This window comes from Typopeltis vanoorti, chromosome 15 (genome assembly GCF_054136105.1).
Source record: "Typopeltis vanoorti isolate ZY-2024b chromosome 15, IOZ_Tvanoo_1.0, whole genome shotgun sequence".
In the NCBI taxonomy this organism is placed as follows: Eukaryota; Metazoa; Arthropoda; class Arachnida; order Uropygi; family Thelyphonidae; genus Typopeltis; species Typopeltis vanoorti.
In genome coordinates, this window is record NC_143563.1 from 12,606,788 (window position 1) to 12,632,928 (window position 26,141).

General features: G+C 37.6%; 1 protein-coding gene across 1 annotated transcript in view; it reads left to right on the top strand.

Annotated features, from left to right (window-relative positions):
* The window catches only part of LOC150098392 (cAMP and cAMP-inhibited cGMP 3',5'-cyclic phosphodiesterase 10A-like), a 534,534-nt gene that overhangs the window by 69,113 nt on the left and 439,280 nt on the right, over nucleotides 1-26,141 (top strand). The window contains exon 4 of the mRNA XM_090405194.1: nucleotides 12,678-12,762. Coding sequence (XP_090261320.1) covers nucleotides 12,678-12,762 — 85 coding nt within the window. The remainder of the gene's footprint in view (nucleotides 1-12,677; nucleotides 12,763-26,141) is intronic.

Consider the following 26,141-nt stretch of genomic DNA (forward strand, 5'->3'; position numbering starts at 1 on the left):
GATATTTTGCTTAAACTTGATTACAAATTCGTTGTTTTTGGCCCTTAGAGTAGTAACCAGCAGAGGAAAGATGGCAGAGGCTTTGTCAATACATGACTTTAACTTACACTTCAGTTGTTTCATGAAGTGTGAGGTGTACCACATGTATTCTTTTGATTACATTGATGGTTTGTGGACATTTAGGGCTGATGGAAGAAGGGTATGTGCAAAGTGTGAGCTAAACGAAGATTTGATGATAATATGAATTTGATGACAGAAAGTGTTAGTAGCGAGAATGTTGCAGGAAGAATGAGTGCTTGTTCGAAAGAGAAGCATGGTGTGAAAGAAAGGTCAGAAATTGTTAAGAAAGCATTGAAAAAGAAAATGAGCGAGTTGAAAACTGTAATGGATGGTAAAAAGAATGAAAGTGAGGCAAATGTGGCAGAAGGAAACAAAATTGAGAGAACGAAAGAAACCGGAAATAGCTTGACAACAGTGAGAAAAATGGAAAGAATGAATGAGAGCGAAAGTTGGACGCATGAACCGAAAGTATCGAAATGATGAATGAGAATAAAAGTGTGAAGTGGCAGCCGAGAGTTCGAAAATTAGAAAGATTGTATGATAGAGAGAATGTGACACGAGATTCGAAAGTTGAATTGGGTTGGATGAGGAAAGAGATGAAATGGATGCAGAGTGAAATTAAGAAAATTCAAGTGAAAACGATTAAACAAATCAATTAGGTATGAAAGAGTTAACGAAAGACGAGCAAGTAGCATTGTATGGCGACTCCATTATTAAAGGTGTGCTGGATGAGAGGATGCACAAGGTATATTTTCCAGGTAGTAAAATGAGTAGAGTGATTGACGCATTGGTTATGAGGAGGGAGCGAGTGAAGGAGTTGATGGTTTTAATAGGTACGAATGACTTGACAGAGGACAAAATACATGTCACAATGGATATCAGGAGGCTGCTTAGACGAATAAAAGAGAACAGTGTGACGGGAAGGGTGGTAAGCGTGTTGCCTGGGTATGACTGTGGTGAGATGAGGTGGAGAGCAAGGATTATGAATGGTATTTTGGCTGAAATTTGTGAGGAGAGGAGAGTACAATTTGTTAATGTGTGGAATGAGTTTGAAGCACGAAGTGAACTGTATTGGAGCGATGGACTGCATTTGAGTGGTTATGGTGTGAGTCTTTTGGAGAGACTGTTTCTGAAAGGTAGAGAAGTGAGTACAGAGAATGAATCAGATCAAGTGGGAAGTGATGTGGAAGAGCGAGAGTACGACAGGAGAGATTGAAGAGGTGGTTATGAATGAGGAAGTAAGTGGCATGAGTATGGAGAATGAGTGTGCAAGATGAACAGGGAAATGGGGAGGCTCAGGTTTGTCAGGGGTATACAGCGTGAGAAAAGTGGATGCTCCAAGAGGATGTGAGAGCATGTGTAGAAAGTAAAGGATGGGATGACCTGGGATCAAGAGGAAACAGTTGGAATTGAAGAGGGTTCTAAAATGAATAAGCAAAAAAGGAAAATGGCTCCAGTTGAGCATGGAGAGATCACATCGAATGAGTGTTATCAGTGGAACTAGCTGCAAATCCAGGAATGAACTGTTGTGCTTATATACAAATGCTAGAAGTGTAAGAAACAAGGCAGATGAAATGGTTGCACTAATTGAGTCTGTTCACCCAAAAATTGTTGGAATAAGTGAGACATGGTTAGATGAGGACGACATCCTGACAGGAATAGAGATGGAAAGATATGGTGTTTCATGAGAATAGAATGGGTATAGAGAGAGGATTTCTCTATCATCAATACATGCTATTGATAATAGAGAAAGAGTTATGTCCATACAAAGTAGAGATGCAAGAGGGAAATAGTGCCAGGAGTTTTGAGGCAATATGGTATGAGATAGAGGTGAATGGAATGAAATACTTTGCTGAATGTTGTTATAGACCAGGAAATGTGGATGGTAGTGAATATGAAATGTATAATCAAATTAGCCAAGCAAATAAGAAAAGAATGATCATTATGGGCGATTTTAATTATGGCAATATAGACTGGAATGATGAGATAGCAATTGGAAGTAAAGAAAATGAGCTTCTTCAGTTTTTGAGAGATAACTACCAGACAGTATGCAACAGAGGGTTCACGAGGATTGAGTCTTGGATTTGGTAATCTCATCAGAGAATGTAATTATAAATGAGGTGTCAAATCATCCACCAATTGGTGAGAGTGATCATGAGTGATCATGAGGTTCTCACACTGCTGGAAACCACCTTGGTGGTTTCCAGCAGTGTGAGAACCTCTGTAAGAAAAGGATATTGCAGGTGTAGCATGGAATGAGGAGTTAGCTGGAAAAGAGATCAGTGCAGCTTGAGGGATTTTCAAAACTGTCTAGTGTATGCAATGTCTAAATGTATTCAAAGGGTGAGAAGGTTAAATAAGGTAGGTGTGAAGTGGATGAATAAAGAGATTAAGCATGCGAAACAGAGAAAAAGGGCATTATGGAGGCAGCATAAGATAAGTGGAAATAACCAATTCCATGAGATCTACAAATACCAGGCAAGGAGGGTGACTTGGTTGGTGAGGGTAACTAAAGAGAGATATGAACAGCACTTAGCTAATGAAGGCTAAAAGAATCCTAAGGAGTTCTTTCGATATGTAGCCAGCAAAAGAAAGAATGATTATGGCAGGATGACACTGATTGGAGAAAACAGTATAAAGACAGCTATTGCAGAAGGTGTGGTTAATGAGCAGTTCATAAAGGTCTTTGAATCTTGTGAATGTGACTTCATGGAGAGATTGAGAGCAGTTGATGATGGGGAAGAGAGACTGACTGTGAGTGAGCAAGAGGTGTATAGGGAGTTGAGCAAACTAGATGTAAATAAGGCTCAGTCAAGTTCCTAAGGAGTGGAAGGAGGGCAAGATTGTGCCACTTCATATAGGAGGTGATAGAACTCGAGCATCAAACTACAGGCATAATCTGTGTATCGGATGTTGTAGTCAAGTTGTTGGAGAAGCTTGTGAGAACTATGATCCAGAATTGGGTTGATAACAATGGTATTATCTTTGATGGACAGCATGGATTTGCTAAAGAGAAGTCATGTAATAAGTAAGTAGATTATTACAATAAAGTCACTGCTTCCTTGGACAGAGGATATGGATACACAGTAATATACTTAGATTTTGTAATGGATTTTGATAGATTACCACATGATAATTAGGGAGTTTCTTGTTCCATTGTATAAGACTTTGATTAGGCTGCACATGAACTATTGTGCCCAGATTTGGTCATCTGGTTTTCAGAAGGATAAAGAGATGTTGGAGAGGATCCAGAGGTGACTGACTAAAATAATTTCTAATCTCTGGAATGTCGAGTATGAGGAAAGAGTTGATAGTCAAACTGGAGTAGACGGGGTTTGATATTAGATTGGTGCATTGGATTGAAGACTGGCTATCTGATAGGTATCAACAAGTTGTGAATGGGGGATGGATATCCAGGAAAAGGAAAGTTACTAGGGGTGTGCCTCAGGGGTCTGTTTAAGGATCATTGCTGTTTAACTTGTATATTAATGATATTGGTTAAGATTTGGATGGAGATATTCAGTTGTTTGCAGATTATGCAAAGTTGGGACAAACCATGAAGAGCAGAGAATATGTTGTGGCCTTATAAGAAGACTTGAATAAATTTAGTGATTGGGCACAGGGAAGGGGATGTGAGTTCATTGTTGCAAAATATAAGGTTTTAAAATTTGGAAAACAAAAATGGGATACAGAATTTATGCTTGTTGAGGATATTTTGTCAGAGGTGGAGGAAATAAGAGATCTGGGGGTGATAGTGGATAAGGATCTGAAATTTATTAATAAACCAGAAGATGAAACATCGTTTCATCTTCTGGTTTTCAGAAGATGAAACGATGTTGGAAAGGGTCCAGAGGTGACTGACTGACTAAGGGAATTTCTTAGTTTCTAACCTCTGGAATGTTGGGTATGAGGAAAGATTGAGAAGATGCAATTTGCAGAGTCTGCTGGATAGGAGGAAGATGGAGATATGATAGAGACCTATAAGTTAGTAAGGTGTTGTTATAGGAACAATGCAGGAGAGGTTCTACAGAAAATAGTGGGAGATCAGTGGACAACCAGAGGTCATCCCTGGAAACCGCATAAAGAGGGTGTGAGTAGGGGAGTGAGAAGAAGCTTTTTTTCATGCTGAGTTGTGAATGATGCCTTGCTTGAGAATGTGGTGTCTGCAAAGTGTTTGAATGTGTTTAAAGCATGGTATGATGAGCTGTGTGTTTGAAAAAGGGACCTCCTAAATGAGTCTTTGACTCAATGGGGTCTTGGGTAATAATAATAATAATAATAATAATAATTTACTAGATCGAGTGCTCTTAAAATTTTAGTATATTCCATCACATGCTGTTCTCAGGTAATTATTCCTTAGTAACATCATAAATTTCATTTCTTTCCTCCTATGTGTCCTTTCCTAATTCCGATCTATGTTCCCATAATTGAAATTCCCCCATAATAATTACTTACTCACCCTCCACTCATTGAGTTTATATGCCAATGCATACTATCCTCATTATCTTTTCCATCCCTCAGTCTATAAAAGCATCGAACTGTATATTTTGTTTTGTTGGCCTCTGTCTCACACCAGATAGCCTCGAATGTGCTATTTTCACTGGCCTGCAGTTGACCTTCTACTCTCTTTGGTTGCAGTTTATCAGCTATCATCAATAACAGTCTATCCTCCCCAATTCTTTTCTCTTTCCTGCCTGAACACACTATACCCTTCACATTCTATCCTACTAACTATAATGCCAAAAATTCTCCCCCTTGTTCTGAATGCTCCTGGCTTTAGTGTATGTGAAGTGCAAAAACCCCTTAGGTCCACCACTATCTTGATGCTTTATACTAACTATCCCATTCTGGTTTGTTGCCAGTGGTACTAACTTATGAATTTTTTGCACATTCTTATACTCAGCTGCCTCACTGATATCTGCATATCCACTCAACAATCCCCCCCCCCCCAAAAAAAAAAAACTCTAGTTTCCTTGATTTTGCACATCCACTTTCACTTCATTCAACAACAATTTTTCCAGATTCTTTACACCAAATCCATTCAGATGCAAACCATTCTTCTTGTATAAGTCCTTTCGCCGATCAAACTCACTCCACACATCCACAAAGTACACATTATTCCTTCTACATAACCTACACATTGAGTCATTCACTATTATGGACCTTCTTCTCAGCTTTACTCTGTCATACTGGGGCAACAAAGTCACTATCTTAACTCTCTCCTTTTTCTTTTGCCACTTCCAGTAATTCTTTCGTGTCCACCTTCATGCCATACTTTTCTGCTTTCAAATCATTCATTTCGGCCAAAACAATTAACTCTTTCACTTTACCCTTTTGCACTCTAATATCCTCACTAACATCATTAATTTTTCCACTCAGGAAGCATGATTTTGTCTGTCTCTCGCTTATGATAGAATCACTGTACAAGACTTGTTCCATGATTTTTCCTTTTTTCAGTCATATATTCAGTTCTCTTTACTCACACTTCTTTCTTTTTATCTGGTATCAACTGATCCATTCATCATATGTTTCTAGTATCGCTCTGCTCAACCAAGCTATCTCCCTCATTACAGCTAATTCTTCATTCTTTACATCCCTCATACTGCTATTCTTTCAATCAACACCTTTACTCTCTCTCTCTCTTTCAATCGTGTCACTTTTACCTCTCTTTCAATCCTATCTGCCATTACAACATCACACACATTTTCATGCATATTCTTTTGTTCTGCCCACTGTTTCAACCTCATGACCTGACTCACACTTTTAATCCTCACTTTCATTGCATTTTTGACACACTTTCCCACTTCTATTACTTTCAAACCAAATTCCATTTGCATTTGGTAATGTGTGCATCTTGCAGACATTGGACTATACAAAGTCCCTTTATCCAACTCAGTGACAACTGAGTTGAATAAAGGGATATTATACAATGTGAGCAAGTTATGACATTCTCTACACAACTCCCTTATATTGGTAGATTTTCTGTCAAGATTGCCAGCCTCCTAAGATCTCATGACATAAGAGTGGCTTAATCTTGAAAGGTACCTGTGGCATAACTATAAATAATAAATTACATGATAACCACAGTAATTATCTTTAATGAAATGAAAGTTAATTACTGTGAAGGTACAAATATTTTGTACTGAAATTAACAGTACATCATCAGTGTAGATAACAAGCAGTTCAAAGTAATGGAATACAAAGTACATAACAGTCGGTAGATTACCAATTATAAACTGTTGCTGAGTGCTAGAAATTAATATTAATAAAATATTATTAAATAGTTCTTAAAAACTATTTCTTTGATGGTTACATAAGATAAGAATCTCCAAAACTTTTGGGAGAGAGAGACAATCATTTCAATTCAGATTTGGCCAATGTAAAAGGGCTTCGCAACTTTCTTTGAAAAGGTGTTCGTATTTAAACTTGCATCTATGGAGAAGACAAGCTTTATCCACTGGATATTGTGTTTAGCGTCAATACTATGCACAACATAGTATTGACACATGTCCCAAAAGTTTTGGAGATTCTTATCTTATGTGACCATCAAAGAAATAGTTTTTAAGAGTTTTAATTTCTAGCATGCGACAACAGTTTTTAATTGGTAATCCACAGACTGTTTATGTACTTCGTATTCCATTCCTTTGAACTGCTTATTGTATACACTGATGATATACTGTTAATTTCAGTATGATATTTGTACCTTTATTAAAGTTAATTACTGTGGTTATCGTATAATTTATTATTTAAGAGTGGTGTTCAAGTCCATTTACTTAGTGGTGGTATTCTGACTACCACTCAGCTTATTGAAAGCCTAACTTGAAATAGTATTAAGTTTAATCTCTAGAGAAAGGCTTGTAAATTATCGAATCTTTGGTGCAGATCAGCAGCTATAGATTTATCATCATTATAAAATTTCTGATACATACCTCATGAATGGGGTGTACAGAATATTATAATTGTGCTACATGAAAAAGTTATGACATTATTAACTTCATATCAACAATTTTCCTCCAAATTAATCTGTTATCTGTCAAGACTCCAATCTCCATGTCTTATATTTGTCTTCTAAAGCTATCATAACACCTTGTTTTACTGACTTGTTTTCTGTTATGTAGCAAGCAAGAGGAAAAATAATTATGGCAGGTTTATACTGGTGGATAGTCTATGATTGCATAGTATCCATAGCAAAGCAGTGTAAAAATGTAATGGATTCTTATAGATACTTAATCAGTCAGTAGCGCACTCAGGATTTATTCTTGGGGAGAGGGGGGACGAGTTGAGTAGACTATTTGAGAATACACGCTACGCATCACATACGACCTATGACTGAGTATCTGCAATGATTCATAATTCATAAGTAGTATAGAAATAGAAGACACGACACAACATAAATAAAAAAAAATGAATTTTAATTAGAAAATTTTTGGAAAATTTTCTAGGTTTTTCCTTTTTCTTTGGGGGGAGCCAGGGGTACCCTGCCCCCCCCCCCTGGGTGTGCCACTGATCAGTGTATATCATAGTGGTGTGAATGATGCTGTGCAACATGTAAAAGGGAGGCAAGGATGAGGAGAATTAAAGATAAAAGAATCAGAGGTGTATTAAGTGTTGCTTGGGTATATATTAATGATGCTGTGGGAATGTATGACATATCGCCACATATTTTTAAAGAATGTGCAAAAGAGTTAGCCATACCCTTGACATGGTTATTTAATGAAAGTCTTGCAGTGGGGAAGGTTTCTAAGGAGCAGAAAAAAAGAAAAAATAATACCTCTCCACATGCATGGTTTGAGAACAGACATTTCCAGTTATAGACCATGTTAATTTATTTTCTCATCACTATCACTACTATGGACAGACAGGAAGAACTGTTGACATCCACTTTGGTCAACATAAAAATTATATCTGGCACTATCATTATGGAAAGTTGGGTCTAGCAGACCATGCCTTTGATACCCTTTCACACAGGATCAAATGGAAGAAAACAGAAGTGCTACACAGAAGTCATTATAAGTCAGAAAGATTGTTTTGGAATCAACAGCAGCTTTAAAACATACTCGAAACCTCAACAAATATGACTATATAAATTTACAGAAAATTTGGGAGACAGTCATTTTAAGATCTAATTAATACTTGATTTCTCTCTTTTTTACAACATAGATGGCACCTAATTAAGACTTTAGTTCCTTGTGTTATTTGTTACAATTTTTTATATTAGTTCCACCGTTACACCAATTGTTGTTGTTCTGTGTCTATGACAAACTGTCCTTGTGCTCTGAAGATGATGGATATAATACCAGCAAAATATCAACTAATAAGTTAATAAATATTAATTATTTTCTTATCATTCTGTGTTATAATCAATACCCATGAAAATAAAGTAACATGTACTTCCAACACATAAGCCTTTCCATGCGTTCCACACAGACCATTATAGACCATTCTGTATATCTGCAGTTGTGGTCACAGTGTTGGAAAAATTGGTTAGTAGAATACAGGATTGGGTCGATGGACATAAGATTCTCTATGATGATTAACATGGGTTTGTGAAGGGCAGGTCTTGCTTCAGCAATCTGCATACATTTTACAATAAAGTGACAAATGTGTTTGATAAGGGCGACGATTCATATACAGCGATTTTCTTGGACTTTGTAAAGGCATTTAATAGATTACCACATGACAGATTGGTGTATAAACTGCAGAAGATGAAGTATATACTGATTAGATAACAGATTGGTTAGATGGATTAAAGACTGGCTTTCTGAAAGAATACCAGCAAGTTATGTATGATGGAGCAGTGTCTCAAAAAAGGAAGGTGGCCAGTGGCATGCCTCAGGGTCTATTCTTGGGTCCCTACTGTTTAACTTATTTAGTAATGATATTTCATGTGGATTGATTGGGAATCTTCAAATGTTGCTAATGATGGAAAGTTAGGTAGAATTATTTTGATGGCAAAACTAGTCAATTTGTATTAACACAGCCAAATAAATCCAGTGTATTCCTTCTTATAATTTGATTTTACTGGTTGAAAATCTATATATTCAACAAAGAGTATTGTTTTTAGGAAAGATAAGAGGGAATTGGACAGGAGGTATGGTATTGCTGATGATAACAAAACTACAACCAACAATATTAGAAATTAAAGGAGATTTTAGGTCTAGGGGAGATGGCTCATTTGAAGCTGTTTGGTGTGAGATAGAGGCCAATTGGACAACATATAATTTTGGTTGCTGCTGTAGACTGGGGGGGGGGGAATCCACAGGAGATTTAGATGCCACATATTGGAATTTTAGCAGAATGAGTGCAGGCTGAACTATGGGGACATAGATTAGAGAGTGAAAAGAGGATATGGAATGATGGAAGTGGAATTTATATAGTTTACTAATGGGTGATTAACTGAATCAGCATGTTTTGAAAGGATCATGAGTTTGAGAGTTCTGGATCTGATAATAGCATCAGAAGATATATACATAACCAAGATAGACACACTGCCTCCAGTCGAGAAGAGTGACCATGCAGTCTTGTTCTGGGAAGTCTCTAAACATGTGGAATTCTCTGTTGAGAAAGGTTTTATGTTGAACTGTAAAGCTGATAGTTATGGACTTAGGCCGTATCTTGAAACAATGCCATGGCTTGAGAAGCTACAAGGAAAGAATGTCAGTAGTGCATGGGAAGTGGTCAGAGATTGTTTGAAAGTAGCAGTATCAGACTGCATATCCAAGGTCAGAAGGATAAATGAAGTGGGGATTAAGTGGATGAGTGGAGACATCATTATTATTATTACACCCTGAATGGAGTTGGCAGATTCATCATGGAAGGCTCATTCAAATGACAACATATTTATCATGTGAATCTTAAAATCCTTAACACTCCCTGCATTACAACATATTTCGGTAATGCATTTCATTCACTGACAATTTTCCATTTAAAAAGTCTACTCCACACATCCCTCTTAACCCCACTCTTACATAGCTTCCAGAGATGGCCTCTGATTCTTCCTTTCCCGTGTTCTACTCCTTTTATAATCCTCTTCAGATTAATTCAGTAAAATCCCTCTCACTTACTTAAACATCTCTATCATATTACTTCTTCTCCTCATATCTACCAAATTCTGCAATCCACACATCTTCAGCCTCTCTCCAAAGCCAGCATTCAAGAGCCCTGATATTGTCTTAGTCACTCTTCTCTGGACCCTCTTTAGTGTTTCCACATCAAAATGAAACCAGGTGACCAAATCTGAGCACATAATCTAAGTGTAGTCTGACTAGAGCTTTATACAGTTGTACTATGATATGCAGTCTTTGCAACACTTGCAAAATGACCTCTAAACTTCAGTCTACTGTCAATCATGACTCTGAACCTGACTCTGAATCTCTGAATTTGAAACTATCACCTGACCCTTGAAGGTAGTGCAAGCTGAGGCAACTCATACAAAAGGTGGAGCAAGCTCCAATCACTATTCTTGATGAAAATGTTGAAAGTTTATTTTCCACTTGGTTAGAGTATAATAAATTTAGTTTAATCCTTTATTCAAGTGTGAGCAAACAAAGTTTGCGCCTGAAAGTATCTTCAGGACTGGGTTAAGGTGGTACACACCAGGGCAACTCGTTGCAAAGGTGGAGCAAGCTACCAACACTCCTATCCTAGTATCTCCTATAATGCAAAACACATCTCCTTGCGGATATGTCTATTGTTATGCATTAAGGGAAGGGCCACTACCCAGACCGGTTTCGACCTTTATTGAGGTCTCTTCAGTGGGAGCCAGGCCCAAGTCGAGATATCAGGCAGAAGCATTAGCAGGTCATCTCCACCTATAGGAATTGCCAATTGGTGTGCCACCCTTTTTTAATAAATTACTCTGGATTTAGAGAAAGATGTTGAAAGTTTATTTTCCACTTGGTTAGAGTATAATAAATTTAGTTTAATCCTTTATCCAAGTGTGAGCAAACAAAGTTTGCACCTGAAAGTATCTTCAGGACTGGGTTAAGGTGGTACACACCAGGGCAACTCGTTGCAAAGGTGGAGCAAGCTACCAACACTCCTATCCTACTATCTCCTATAATGCAAAACACATCTCCTTGCGGATATGTCTATTGTTATGCATTAAGGGAAGGGCCACTACCCAGACCGGTTTCGACCTTTATTGAGGTCTCTTCAGTGGGAGCCAGGCCCAAGTCGAGATATCAGGCAGAAGCATTAGCAGGTCATCTCCACCTATAGGAATTGCCAATTGGTGTGCCACCCTTTTTTAATAAATTACTCTGGATTTAGAGAAAGATTAAACTAAATTTATTATACTCTAACCAAGTGGAAAATAAACTTTCAACATCTTTCTCTAAATCCAGAGTAATTTATTAAAAAAGGGTGGCACACCAATTGGCAATTCCTATAGGTGGAGATGACCTGCTAATGCTTCTGCCTGATATCTCGACTTGGGCCTGGCTCCCACGAAAGATGTTGAAAGTTTATTTTCCACTTGGTTAGAGTATAATAAATTTAGTTTAATCTTTCTCTAAATCCAGAGTAATTTATTAAAAAAGGGTGGCACACCAATTGGCAATTCCTATAGGTGGAGATGACCTGCTAATGCTTCTGCCTGATATCTCGACTTGGGCCTGGCTCCCACTGAAGAGACCTCAATAAAGGTCGAAACCGGTCTGGGTAGTGGCCCTTCCCTTAATGCATAACAATAGACATATCCGCAAGGAGATGTGTTTTGCATTATAGGAGATACTAGGATAGGAGTGTTGGTAGCTTGCTCCACCTTTGCAACGAGTTGCCCTGGTGTGTACCACCTTAACCCAGTCCTGAAGATACTTTCAGGTGCAAACTTTGTTTGCTCACACTTGGATAAAGGATTAAACTAAATTTATTACACTATTCTTGATATTTACCCATAATGTGAACTTAACTCCTAGGAGCTGTATTTTGTTCAACATTATGAGACTACCTTCAAGGGTCAGGTGCTGCACTATCCAGGTATTTGCTTATGCTTGGAATCGCCGAACTTTATACAGTTTCTATATTCGGCATGAAACTCTTTGAGTTTCTTATTCGGCTAAGAAACAATATGGGATATAATATCCCTTAACTTAAATAAGTTCATGTTGCCGAATTGAAGCTTTTGGCTCTTCATTATTATTAATAATTTAATAGGACACCTCTTGGCAATTCTCATATAAGGGATGTAAATTCTGTTCGCTACAAACTTGGTATTAACTAGGTTTACCTACTCACTGATGAGACCTCAAAAAAGGTTGAAACCGGTCTGGGTAGTGACCTTCTCATAATGTTGAACAAAATACAGCTCCTAGCAGTTAAGTTCACATTATGGGTAAATATCAAGAATAGTGATCGGAGCTTGCTCCACCTTTTACATGAGTTGCCTCAGCTTGCACTACCTTCAAGGGTCAGGTGCTGCACTATCCAGGTATCTGCTTACACTTGGAATCGCCGAACTTTATATAGTTTCTATATTCAGCATGAAACTCTTTGAGTTTCTTATTCGGCTAAGAAACAATATGGGATATAATATCCCTTAACTTAAATAAGTTCATGTTGCTGAATTGAAGCCTTTGGCTCTTCATTATTATTAATAAATATTTCTCATTCTCTAGGTTGTTCCACAGGATTTAACAGTAGATTTAGAAATGAACAAACATATGGATGTGATATTCAAATTAAGAACAGTACTTCATGATGGTAATATTGTTTTGATTATTTAATTTATATTTAGATTTAATATGGCATCTGATTTCTGTAAAATGGTTACTTTTTTTTAGCAAGATATGGAAATGTTGAAATAATTAAGTTCTTTTCATATGTTTCATAAATTGCATATAGTAATTGGTGGAGATACTTAATAAACAGTTCATAAAGCTCTTTCAATCATGTGAATGTAATAACTTCATGGAATGATTGAGAGCAGTTGAGTTGAGCAAACTAGTTGTTAATAAGGCTGTGGGACTTGATAATATACCACCACGTATTCTGAAGGAATGTGCCAGGGAGTTGACACCTACCTTGACATATTTTTTTAATACGAGTCTTGCACTCGGTCAAGTTCCTAAGGAGTGGAAGGAAGGCAAGATTGTGCCTCTTCATAAAGGAGGTGATAGAACTTAAGCATCAAATTATATGCCTATCTTTGTGTCAGGTGTTGTGATTACGTTGTTGGAGAAGCCGGTGAGAACTAGGATCCAGAAATGAGTTGACAACAATGGGATTATCTTTGATGGACAGCATGGACTTGCTAAAGGGAGGTCATGTTATAGTAATCTACTATAACATGACCTCCCTTTAGCAAGTCCATGCTTATTACAATAAAGTCACTGCTTCCTTAGACAGAGGGGAAGGATACACAGTAATATACTTGGATTTTGCAAATGCTTTTGATAGATTACCTCATGATAAGTTGACAGTCAGACTAGAGCAGATGGAGTTGGATATTAGTTTAGTGCATTGGATTGGAGGCTGGCTATCTGATAAGTATCAACAAGTTGTGTATGGGGGTGTGATGGCCCTAAAACAGACCCGCGAGTCACTCCACTAGTGACTTTCCTTTTCCATGAAAAGGAAAGTCACTAGTGGAGTGCCTCGGGGGTCTGTTTTAGGGCCATTACTGTTTAACTTGTATATTAATGATATTGGCGAAGATTTGGATGGAGATATTCAGTTGTTTGCAGATGATGCAAAGTTGGGATGAACCATAAAGAGTAGTGAAGATGTTGTGGCCTTGCAAGAAGACTTGAATAAATTGAGTGATTGGGCAAGCAAATGGGGATGTGAGTTCAATGTTGCAAAATGTAAGGTTTTAAAATTTGGAAAACAAAGATGGGATGCAGAATTTATGCTTGGTGAGGATATATTGTTGGAGGTGGAGGAAATAAGAGATCTGGAGGTGATAGTGGATGAAATTTAAGGGACACATAGCCAAAATTGTGAAGACAACAAAAAGGCTTCTGGGAATGATGCAGAGGACACTGACTTGTAGAAGTAGGAAGATTCTTGTTCTGTTGTATAAGGCTTTGATTAGGCTGCAAATGTACTATTGTGTGCCCAGATTTAGTCGCCTGGTTTTCAGAAGGACGAAGTGAAGTTGGAAAGGGTCCAAAGGCGACTGACTAAGGTAGTTTCTAACCTCTGGAATTTCGAGTATGAGGAAAGATTGAGAAGATGTAATTTGTAGAGTTTGGTGGATAGGAGGAAGAGGGGAGATATGATAGAGATATCCTATAACATTAATCCTATAACAACCCCTTACAAGTTAGTAACAGATTGTTATAGGATCAATGCTGGAGAAGTCATACAGAAAATAGTGGGAGATCAGGAGAGAACCAGAGGTCATCCCTGCAAACTATATAAAGAGGGTGTGTGTAGGGGAGTGAGAGGTAGTTTTTTTTCGTGCAGAGTTGTAAATGATTGAAATGCTTTGCCTGAGAGTGTGGTGTCTGCAAGAAGTTTGAGTGTGTTTAAGACATGGTATGATGAACTGAGTATGTGTGATAAAAGGACCTCAGATGATTCTTTGACTCCATGAGGTCTTGGGTTAATAATAATAATAATAATTATTATTATTATTATTTTTTAGTGTACAGATTCTTCATAATTTCTATTTGGTTTAATAAGTCTAACACTTGCATGGAATGTCTTATCTCAGGTGATTCTTACTTCACTATATATCATCATCATCAAATTCCTGCCATGTACCCTCAAGGGGTGTACAGGATATGACAGTACTACATGAAAAAATTACATCATTACTAACTTCCTATCTACAATTTTCCTCCAAATCAGCTGGTTACTTGTCAAGACTCCAACATTATCAGATCTTATATTTCTATCATCTAAGGCACTTTGTACCGTATCAATCCACCTATATCTTGGTCTTCCTCTGGGTCGTTTTCCTGCCAACCTGGCAGAGAACACTTGTTTTGCTAATCTTTCCTCTCCCATTCTATTTAAGTGACCATACCACCTGAGATTAGCTCTGCTAACGCATTCCTGGATGCTGACAATGTCAAGTTCTTTCCTAATATTCTCGTTTTTAATATGATATTGCCATTGATGCCATCTGTTCACGCCTCTAATCTTTCTCAGGACACTCATATCTGTGGTCTCTAGTCTTTGGTCAAGTGTTTTACTTCTGACCCAGCTCTCAGATCCATAAGTTAAAACTGGTTTGAACACTGTCTTGTATACAGCTAATTTAGTGTTCCGACTTCTTTCTTTCTTATTCCATATGAATTTATTCAATTGACTTCCTACCATACCAGCTTTGCTGATTCTGTTGTCTATTTCTATATTTAATTTACCATCTTCAGTAAAAATCGTGCCTAAGTAGCTGAAATGTTTTACTTGTTTCACAGGTTCTCCATTCACAACACAGTTGACATTTTCAATGATTCTGCCTATTTTCATTGTCTTTGTCTTTTTAATGCTGACCGTCATACCATATCTATTACAACAGCTATTCAATTTAGTCAGAGAATCTTGCAGACTTGTAGCGGATTTATTTAGAAGTATAACATCATCTGCATAAAGCAAAGAGCTAACATTAACATCTCCAATTTTGATATCAGGTTTAATAAAACATTCCTTCATAATGTGATCCATATAGATAATGAATAACAGAGGGGATAATGTACATCCTTGTCTCACACCAGATTTAACATTAAACTATCTTCCTGTACTTCCTTCAATTCTAACTGTTGACTTACAACTCAAATAAAGACTAAGTATTGCTTGATATAATGCCCCATTGACACCATATAACTGCAGCGTATTGAATAGCTTCTCTCTTGGCACCTTGTCATATGCCTTTTCCAAATCGACAAAACTTAAATACAGATCTATGTTATATTCCCATGCTTTCTCGACTATTTGTCGTAACGTGAAGATCTGATCCTGACAGCCTCTATTTGGCCTGAATCCAGCTTGTTCTTCACCAAGCTTTTCTTCCACAATTCTTCTCAACCGTTTCTCAAGTATACTTGCATAGATCTTGCCAGGAACACTCAGTAGGGAAATACCTCTGTAATTCTCACATTCAGTTTTATTTCCCTTTTTATATATGGATACTATGAGAGCTCTACTCCAATCATCGGGAATTCGTCCCTCTGTCCAGGCTTTCTGAACTATGCAAGTGCAGCCACTGTAAGACTTTTATACCACCATACTTCAGCATTTCTGGTCGAATATCATCTACTCCTGCTGCCTTTCCACATTTCAAGCCTTTGATGGCTTTTTCTACTTCAAGTATGGATATGTATTCCTGACTGCATTCCTGGTCAGTGTTTTTTATCACTGTGCTGTCATCACTGCTTGTTTCATTTAGCAGTTTTTCAAAGTAATTACTCCATACTTCAAGGATATCTTTTTCTCCTGTTTTCATGTCACCTTTATCATCTCTAACTCCTTTTACAGCACTCTTTTCTCCATTCCTAAGCTTTTTCAACAACCTCCAGAATATTTTGCCAACTTCTTGATATTTATTTTCTATATTCTTGCCAAAGTCCTCCCATGACTTTTGTTTAGCTAGTTTTAAACACTGTTTAGCTTTCTTACATTTGTCTCTGTATTCTGTAAGAGTAAAAGCTGACTTATTTGCCAGGAACTTTTGATATGCTTTCTTCTTTTCCTTCACTGCCTCTTTAACTTCCTGTGTCCACCAGGGAGTTCTGATTTTTTTATCCTTGCACACAACCTCACCACATGCCTCTCTGGCGGAATCAATCAATGTTTTCTTCAGAGTTTGCCACTGAATCTCCAAGGTTTGATTCCTGTTCTCAAACTCTTTCATTTTCTTTTCAATAATCTTTCTGTATTTTAGTCTACAATTCACATCTGAGAGCTGCTCAACTTTTATTCGCTTTAAAACTTTCTTACATGTTATTCTTTTCAATATGAAATTCAATTTTATCCTGCTCAAGACTAAATAGTGATCACTTCCAATTTCAAATCCTCTGTACACTCTGGTGTCCTGCACCAGGGAGAAAACATCACTATCAACAATAACATAGTCAATGAGACTTTTCTTATTCCTAGCCTCTTCTCTCCATGTGAATTTGTGCACATTTTTATGTTGGAACATGGTGTTAGTAATAACCAGTCCATGTCCTGAGCAGAAATCCAAAGATATTTGCCATTATTATTAGCTTTGCTCTTTTCTCCAAATTTTCCCAAAATATTTTTGTATGTCTCACAATCATTTCCTACTCTACTATTTAGATCCCAACAAGGACCAACTTTTCCTTTTTCATTGTGTCAGTTGCTTTTTCTAAAGCCTCAAAAAATTCCTCCACTTCTACCTTAGTAGAACCTTCTGTGGGACCATAGGCACAAATAAGTCTCATTGTCCAGTTCCCCATTCTCATATTTGCCCACATTACTCTACTTGAGACTGACTGCCATTCAAGAAGATTAGCCTCGTATTTTGTGTTGAATACTATGGCTACTCCTTCTTTTCCTTGATTGTCATTGCCTGAATATAACATTTTGTATTTATTGCTCAGAAAGATCTCACCAGTTTTGGTCTTTTTTGTTTCAGTCACTATATATATATATATATATATATATATATCCATATATATATATATATATATATATATATATATATATATATATATATATACTGACTATAACCGAGACTAGAATAACAAATTTATTCAAAACGCAACATGTTTCATCGGATTGTCCGACTTCTTCAGGCATGGGAACATAGAAAGCAGGTAAACACTACAAGAAACATTGTATCACTATACAAACGACTATTATAAAATTCAGTTAGCTTTGAACTGTAGTTACAGTCTGTGTTGAAGTTCTATTGTTAAGTAGCTGCATGCATCTGATTTCACGTGTGTGCCAATTTTGGATAGCAGAGCTGAAAGAGTTCGGTAGATTATAAGGTTATTATTTATGTGATGAGGGTCCATAACAATTTCCTTAGACTCGACTATGGTGTCACTCCACCTCGTCACGGCATATATGAAGGACAAATTATCCAAAAAAATGTTCACTTTATTAAAGCATTGCATTCATTCTGGTTATTTCAGATATCAAGACTCCATTTACCAACAAAAACAAGGCCTGGCAATGGGCAATCCTTTGTCCCCAGTGCTAGCTAACATCTTCCTTGAAGATTTTGAAAAGAAAGCCATATCTTCCTTTTCACTTAAACCAAAAGTTTGGAAAAGATGTGTTGATGATATATTCATTATTTGGAATCACGGGCACACATCTCTCACAGATTTTCTTCGTCATCTAAACATCCAACATCCTAATATAAAATTTACTGCTGATTTAGAAAATAATAACTCCTTACCTTTCTTGGATGTTATGCTTACACAGTGCTCTGAAAGACTAAAAATCTCTATGTACAGAAAACCTACGCATACCACTAGATATCTGCATAATCTTTCTCATCATTTTCCACCACAAAAACTTGGAACTATATCTACCTCGTTCTCTCTTAAATGAACAAGATGAACTAAAAAAAAGAAATGAATCACCTCACTCTTACTTTTAAACAAAATGGATACTCTGAAAAAACAATTAAGAAATTTCTTCTGAATCCGCCTAGACAGCGCACTACAGAGACTATTAATTTTAAAGGTAGCATCTCCATTCCATACATTAGCACAGTCTCCAAAAAAATAGCTAAAGTCCTTAAAAAATATAATATCAGGACCTTCTTCACCACACTTCCTAAAATCCGTTCTCTAATCAGCCATCCAAAACCTACTCATCACAACCTTAAGTACCCTGGAGTATATAAATTGTGGTGTGATTGCAATATCCCATACTTTGGACAAACAAACAAATCTATTGAACAAAGAATAGAAGAGCATAAGAGAGACATCTCTTACAAAAGACCTCATGCAACGGCGTTATCCAGTCATATTATTTTTTCAAATAATCCTAATGATAACCAACAAAGTCACTCCATTTGCTGGAATAGATCAGAAAATATCTTTCGCTGTGATGATGAGTTTGAGAGGAAAATTGTAGAATCAAGAGAAATCCTGCTGAACCCTGTCCACTTAAACAACAATTTAAGTTATAACATCCCAGATATCCATGCTGCAGTTGTTCAATATTGGCGTTCACGTGAACCTGCACTCACGATTGCAATAAACAATGGCACGTCAGTTGGAACAGCTTGAAAAAGTACAACGTTTTTATGTATCGATTATGTGAGGCAATTTGTACCTGTAATTTCAAGTTCGTTTAAATAATTCAATGTTTATTAGTATTCCTTTATAAATACCTGAAGAAGGCTGCCATATGCCGAAACTAGTAGTATTTATCATTAAAATCTTTATATGTTATCTCGGTTTTATAGTCATTAAATCTATATTTTTCTTCAAATGTACAACAACCGAGTAAAAGCCGATCACCATATATATATATATATATATATATATATATATATATATATATATATATATATATATATATATATATGTTAAGTTAAAGATACCAAGCAATTTTAAACCTGGTGTTACTCCATTTCCCAAGTAAGCAAACAGACTAAAAGTCAAGTTTGCACCTGCAATTGATTATTATTATTTTATTATTATTAAACAAGACCTCATGGAGTCAAAGACTCATCTAGGAGGTCCTTTTATCTCACACACATCTCATCATACCGGGTCTTAAACACATTCAAACTCCTTGCAGAAACCACACTCTCAGGCAAGGCATTCCAATCATTCACAACTCTGCACGAAAAAAACCTGCCTCTCACTCCCCTACTCACACCCTCTTTATACAGTTTCCAGGGATGACCTCTGGTTCTCCCCTGATCTCCCACTATTCGCTGTAGAACTTCTCCACCATTGATCCTATAGCAACCCCTTACCAACTTGTAGGTCTCTATCATATCTCCCCTCTTCCTTCTCTCCACTAGTCTCTGCAAATTACATCTTTTCAATCTTTCCTCATACTCGACATTCCAGAGGTCAGAAACTACCTTAGTCAGTCGCCTTTGGACCCTTTCCAACATCTCCTCATCCTTCTGAAAACCAGGTGACCAAATCTGGGCACAATAGTCCATGTGTGGCCTAATCAAAGCCTTATACAATGGAACAAGAATCTCCCTACTTCTACACGTCAGTGTCCTCCTCATCATTCCCAGAAGTCTTTGTGTTGTCTTCACAATTTTGGCGATGTGACCCCTAAATTTTAGATCCTTATCCACTATCACTCCCAGATCTCTTATTTCCTCTACTTCCAACAATATATTCTTACCAAGCATAAATTCTGCATCCCATCTTTGTTTTCCAAATTTTAAAACCTTACATTTTGCAACATTGAACTCGCATCCCCATTTGCTTGCCCAATCACTCAATTTATTCAAGTCTTCTTGCAAGGCCACAACATCTTCACTACTCTTTATGGTTCTTCCCAACTTTGCATCATCTGCAAACAACTGAATATCTCCATCCAAATCTTCGCCAATATCATTAATATACAAGTTAAATAGTAATGGCCCTAAAACAGATCCCTGAGGCACTCCACTAGTGACTTTCCTTTTCCTGGATATTGCACCCCCATACACAACTTGTTGATACCTATCAGATAGCCAGTCTCCAATCCAATGCACTAATCTAATATCCAACCCCATCTGCTCTAGTTTGACTGTCAACTTATCATGAGGCACTCTATCAAAAGCTTTTGCGAAATCCAAGTATATTACTGTGTATCCTTCTCCTCTGTCCAAGGAAGCAGTCACTTTATTGTAATAAGTAAGTAGATTACTAAAACACGACCTCCCTTTAGCAAATCCATGCTGTCCATCAAAGATTATACCATTGTTGTCAACCCAACTCTGGATTCTAGCTCTCACAAGCTTCTCCAACAACTTAACCACAACACCCGACACACAGATAGGCCTATAGTTTGATGCTTGAGTTCGATCACCTCCTTTATGAAGTGGCACAATCTTGCCCTCCTTCCACTCTTTAGGGACTTGACCAAGTGCAAGACTCGTATTAAAAAAATATGTCAAGGCAGGTGTCAACTCTCTGGCACATTCCTTCAGAATACGTGGTGATATATTATCAAGTCCCACAGCCTTATTTACATCTAGTTTACTCAACTCCCCAAACACCTCTTGCTCACTTACAGTCAGTCTCTCCTCCCCATCATCAACTGCTCTTAATCTCTCCATGAAGTCACATTCACAAGATTGAAAGATCTTTATGAACTGCTCATTAAGTATCTCCACCACACATTCTGCAACAGCTGTCTTTATACCATTTCCTCCAATCAATGTCATCCTTCCATAATCATTCTTTCTTTTGCTGGCTACATATCGAAAGAACTCCCTAGGATTCTTTTTAGCTTCATTAGCTAACTGCTGTTCATACCTCTCTTTAGCTACTCTCACCAACCAAGTCACTCTCCTTGCCTGGTCTTTGTAGAACTCATGAAATTGGTTACTTCCACTTCTCTTATGCTGCCTCCACAATGCCCTTTTTCTCTGTATTGCATGCTTAATCTCTTTATTCATCCATCTCACACCTAACTTATTTAACCTTCTCACCCGTGGTATACATTTAGACATTGCATCCACTAAATATTTTTTGAAAATCCCCCAAGCTGCATTGATCTCTTTTCCAGCTAACTCCTCATTCCATGCTACACCTGCAAGCTGTCTCCTGAGCTCTTCATAATCACCCCCCTTGTAGTTCCACATATACCCTTTTTTCACAGGGGTCCTTGCACTGCTGGCAACCACCCAAGTAATCACCTCATGGTCACTTTCACCAATTGGTGGATGATTTGATACCTCATTGATAATTACATCCTCCGATGAGATGACCAAATCCAAGACCCTTAATCCTCTTGTGCCCTCTGTTACATACTGTCTGAGGTAGTTATCCCTCAAAAACTCAAGAAACTCATTTTCTTTACTTCCAGTTGCTATCTCTTCATTCCAGTCTATATTGCCATAATTAAAATCACCCATAATGATCACCCTTTTCTTATTTGCTTGGCTTATTTGACTATACATTTCACTATCACCACCATCCACATTACCAGGTCTATAACAACATCCCACCAAGTATTTGATTCTATTCACCTCTATCTCACACCATACTGCCTCAAAACCACTGGCCCCATTTCCCCCTTGCATCTCTACCTTGTATGGACATAACTCTTTCTCTATCATCAATAGCACTCCCCCTCCCTTTTTACCCCTTCTATCCTCACGAAACACATCATACCTTTCCATCTCTATTCCTGTCAGGATGTCATCCTCATCTAACCATGTCTCACTTATTCCGACAATCTCTGGGTGCACAGACGCAATTAGTGCAACCATTTCATCCGCCTTGTTTCTTATACTTCTAGCATTGGTATACAAACACAACAACTCATTTCTGGATCTACAGCTAGTTCCACTGATACCACTCACTCGATGTGATCTCTCCATGCTGGACTGGGGCCATTTCCCTTTCTGCTTCTTCATTTTAGAACCCTTTGCAATTCCATCTGTTTCCTTTTGATCCCTGATCATCCCATTACTTTCCTGCCTACACATTCTCTCACCTCCTCTTGGAGCATCCACCTTTCTCACGCTGTGTATCCCTGTCCACCCTGAGCCTCCCCGTTTCCCTGCTCCTCTTGCACACCCATTCTCTCATTATCTATACTCATACCACTCACTTCCACATTCATTTCCACTCCTTCAATCTCTCCTGTCTTACTCTCCTGCTCTTCCACATCACTCCCCTCTTGATCTGATTCATTCTCTCTATTCACTTCTCTACCTTCCAGCAGCAGTCTCTCCAAGCGACTCACACCATAACCACTCAAATGCAGTCCATCGCTCCCATACAGCTCACTTCGTCCCTCAAACTCATTCCACACATTAACAAACTGTACTCCCATCTCCTCACACATTTCAGCCAGAATATCATTCATAATCCTTGCTCTCCGCCTCATTTCACCACAATCATACCTAGGCAACACACTGACCACCCTTCCTGTCACACTATTCTCCTTTATCTTTCCAAGCAGTCTCCTGACATTCATTTTGACATGCTCTTTGTTCTCTCTCAAATCATTTGTTCCAATTAATACAATTAACTCTTTTGCTCGTTCCCGCCTCATGTTCAATGCCTCAATCACTCTACTCATTTTACCGCCTGGAAAACATACCTTGTGCATTTTATCCTCTAGCACACCTTTAATAATGGAGTCGCCATACAACGCCACTCGCTCATCTTTTGTTAACTCTTTCATGCCATCATGATTTATTTTAATAGTTTTGACCTGCATTCTCTTAATTTCATTCCACATCCATTTCATTTCTTGCTTCATCCAATCCAATTCACCTTCTGAACCTCGCGACACATTCACTCTATCATTAAATCTTTCTAACTTTCTAACTCTCGACCCTCTCTTCTCACTTTCCCTCTCATTCATCCTTCTTTGTTTCCGTACTTTCGGTCCAACATACGTCCAACTTTCACTGTCATTCTTCTCACTTTCACTCTCACATATCTTTCTTTGTTTCCGTACTTTCGGACTAACATGCGTCCAACTTTCGCTATCATTCTTTTCACTTTTACTGTCATTCATCTTTCTTTGGTTTAGTACTTTCGTTCCAACATGCGTCCAACTTTCGCCATCAGTCATTCTTTTTTCGCTATCATTCATTCTTTCGATTTTTTTTACTTGCGGTTTCTGCACCACGCCATTTCTACTTTCATTCGTTCTCTCAATTTCGTTTCTTTCCGCCTCACTTTCGTCCCTTTTAACATCCGTTACGGTTGTCAAATCGCTCTTTTTCTTTTTTCCTGATTTTTTAACATTTTTTCGCCTGTCTTTCTCGCCATTCTCTTTCAAACGTGCACTCACGACACAATCGGTACTAGCACTTTCTGTCATCAACTTCATATTCGCATTCATCAATTCCTCGTTCAGGTCACATTTCGCACACACCCTTCTTCCATCCGCACTAAACATCCACAAATCATTTATGTAATCGAGGTGTTTTAACCTTATTAGATTTGCCACGAGTTGCCCTGGTCCTGCACTACCTATGGGATCAGTTAGACTTGCATCAATTGCAGGCGCAAACTTGACTTTTAGTCTGTTTGCTTACTTGGGAAATGGAGTAAAACCAGGTTTAAAATCGCTTGGTATCTTTAACATATTTATACCCAAGGTAAAAATACTTTCTACATTTATATCTCCTCCAGAGATTTTTATCTAATAAGGTTAAAACACCTTATGGTAACTTGTTTTGGCGAAATACTTACAAGCTCTGTATTACTAAATCTTGGTATTTCTATTTCTAGCCTAGCTCCCACTGACGAGACCTCAATAAAGGTCGAAACCGGTCTGGGTAGTGGCCCCTTGCCTTTAATACAAAACATCATACATCCCCTTCTTGGAGATGTGTTTTGGCATTAAGGGTAAATATTAAGATTAGTGATCGGAGCTTGTTCCACCTTTGCCACGAGTTGCCCTGGTCCTGCACTACCTGTGGGATCAGTTAGACTTGCATCAATTGCAGGCGCAAACTTGACTTTTAGTCTGTTTGCTGACTTGGGAAATGGAGTAAAACCAGGTTTAAAATTGCTTGGTATCTTTAACATATTTATTCCCAAGGTAAAAATACTTTCTACATATATATATATATATATATATATATATATATTTATATATTTAAAGATACCACGCTATTTTAAACTTGGTTTTAATCCATTTCCCAAGTAAGCAAACGGACAAGTAAGTCAAGTTTGCGCCTGCAAATAGTAGTGCAAGTTTGGGTGACCCGCAAAGTAGTGCAAGTTGACTTGCACTATTTGCAGGCACAAACTTGACTTACTTGTCTGTTTCCTTACTTTGGAAATGGATTAAAACCAGGTTTAAAATAGCTTGGTATCTTTAACATATATTATACCCAAGGTAAAAAGCTTTCTACATATATATATATATATATATATATATATATATATATATATATATATACACATATATAAAGAAAAAAAAATCTTGAAGAAATTGGCTTATTAGAAACGATAAGAAGTATGGGAATGCTATGCATTGGCAATATCATTCTTTTCCCATTGACTTAATTCACTATCACAGTCATTAAATCTAGAGTTGTTTTTTGTTTTCTACTACACATACTAGCCACTGAATTATTATTATTATTATTATTTTTATCCCAAGACCTCATGGAGTCAAAGACTCATCTGGAAGGTCCTTTTATCACACACACAGCTCATCATACTGTGTTTTAAACATATTCAATCTCTTTGCAGACACCACATTCTCAGGGAAGGCATTCCAATCATTCACAACTCTGCACGAAAAAAAACCTGCCTCTCACTCTTCTACTCACACCTTCTTTATAAAGTTTCCAGGGACGACCTCTGGTCCTCCCCTGATCTCCCACTGTTTTCTGTAGAACTTCACCGGCATTGATCCTATAACAACCCGTTACTAACTTGTAAGGGTTGTTATAGGATCAGTGTTATAGGATATCTCTATCATATCTCTCCTCTTCCTCCTGTCCACCAGACTCTACAAATTACATCTTCTCAATCTTTCCTCATACTCGAAATTGAGGGAATACAAATTGCAGAACCTTGTGAACAGAAGGAAGAGAGAGGATATGATTGAGACATATAAGTTGGTGAGGAGTTATTAGCAGATTAATGTGGAGGAGATATTCCAGAGGATAGAACAAGAGACTATCCTCTGGAAGCTATATAAGGAAAATATGAGCAAGGAAGTGAGAAGCAGTTCTTTGGTGAGTAGAATCCATTGCCTGAGAGTATGGTTAGTGCAAATGCTGTGAATGGGTTTATGGCACAGTTCAATTATCTTTTTTGATGAAGGAGCATGGACTTCCTGCCATGAGTACTTGGATTCCATGGAGGTCAGGTGCTAATAATAATAATAATAACATATAATTTGAATTGCACTATCACTAAAAATGTTTTTATTGACACCAAAATTGAAATGCCTCAACATTTAGTAGAGATCCTAATACCAAATTTCATTAATTTCTGTTCAGTGGGGGTGGAATTATTACTTTGTATCATTTCAGGACA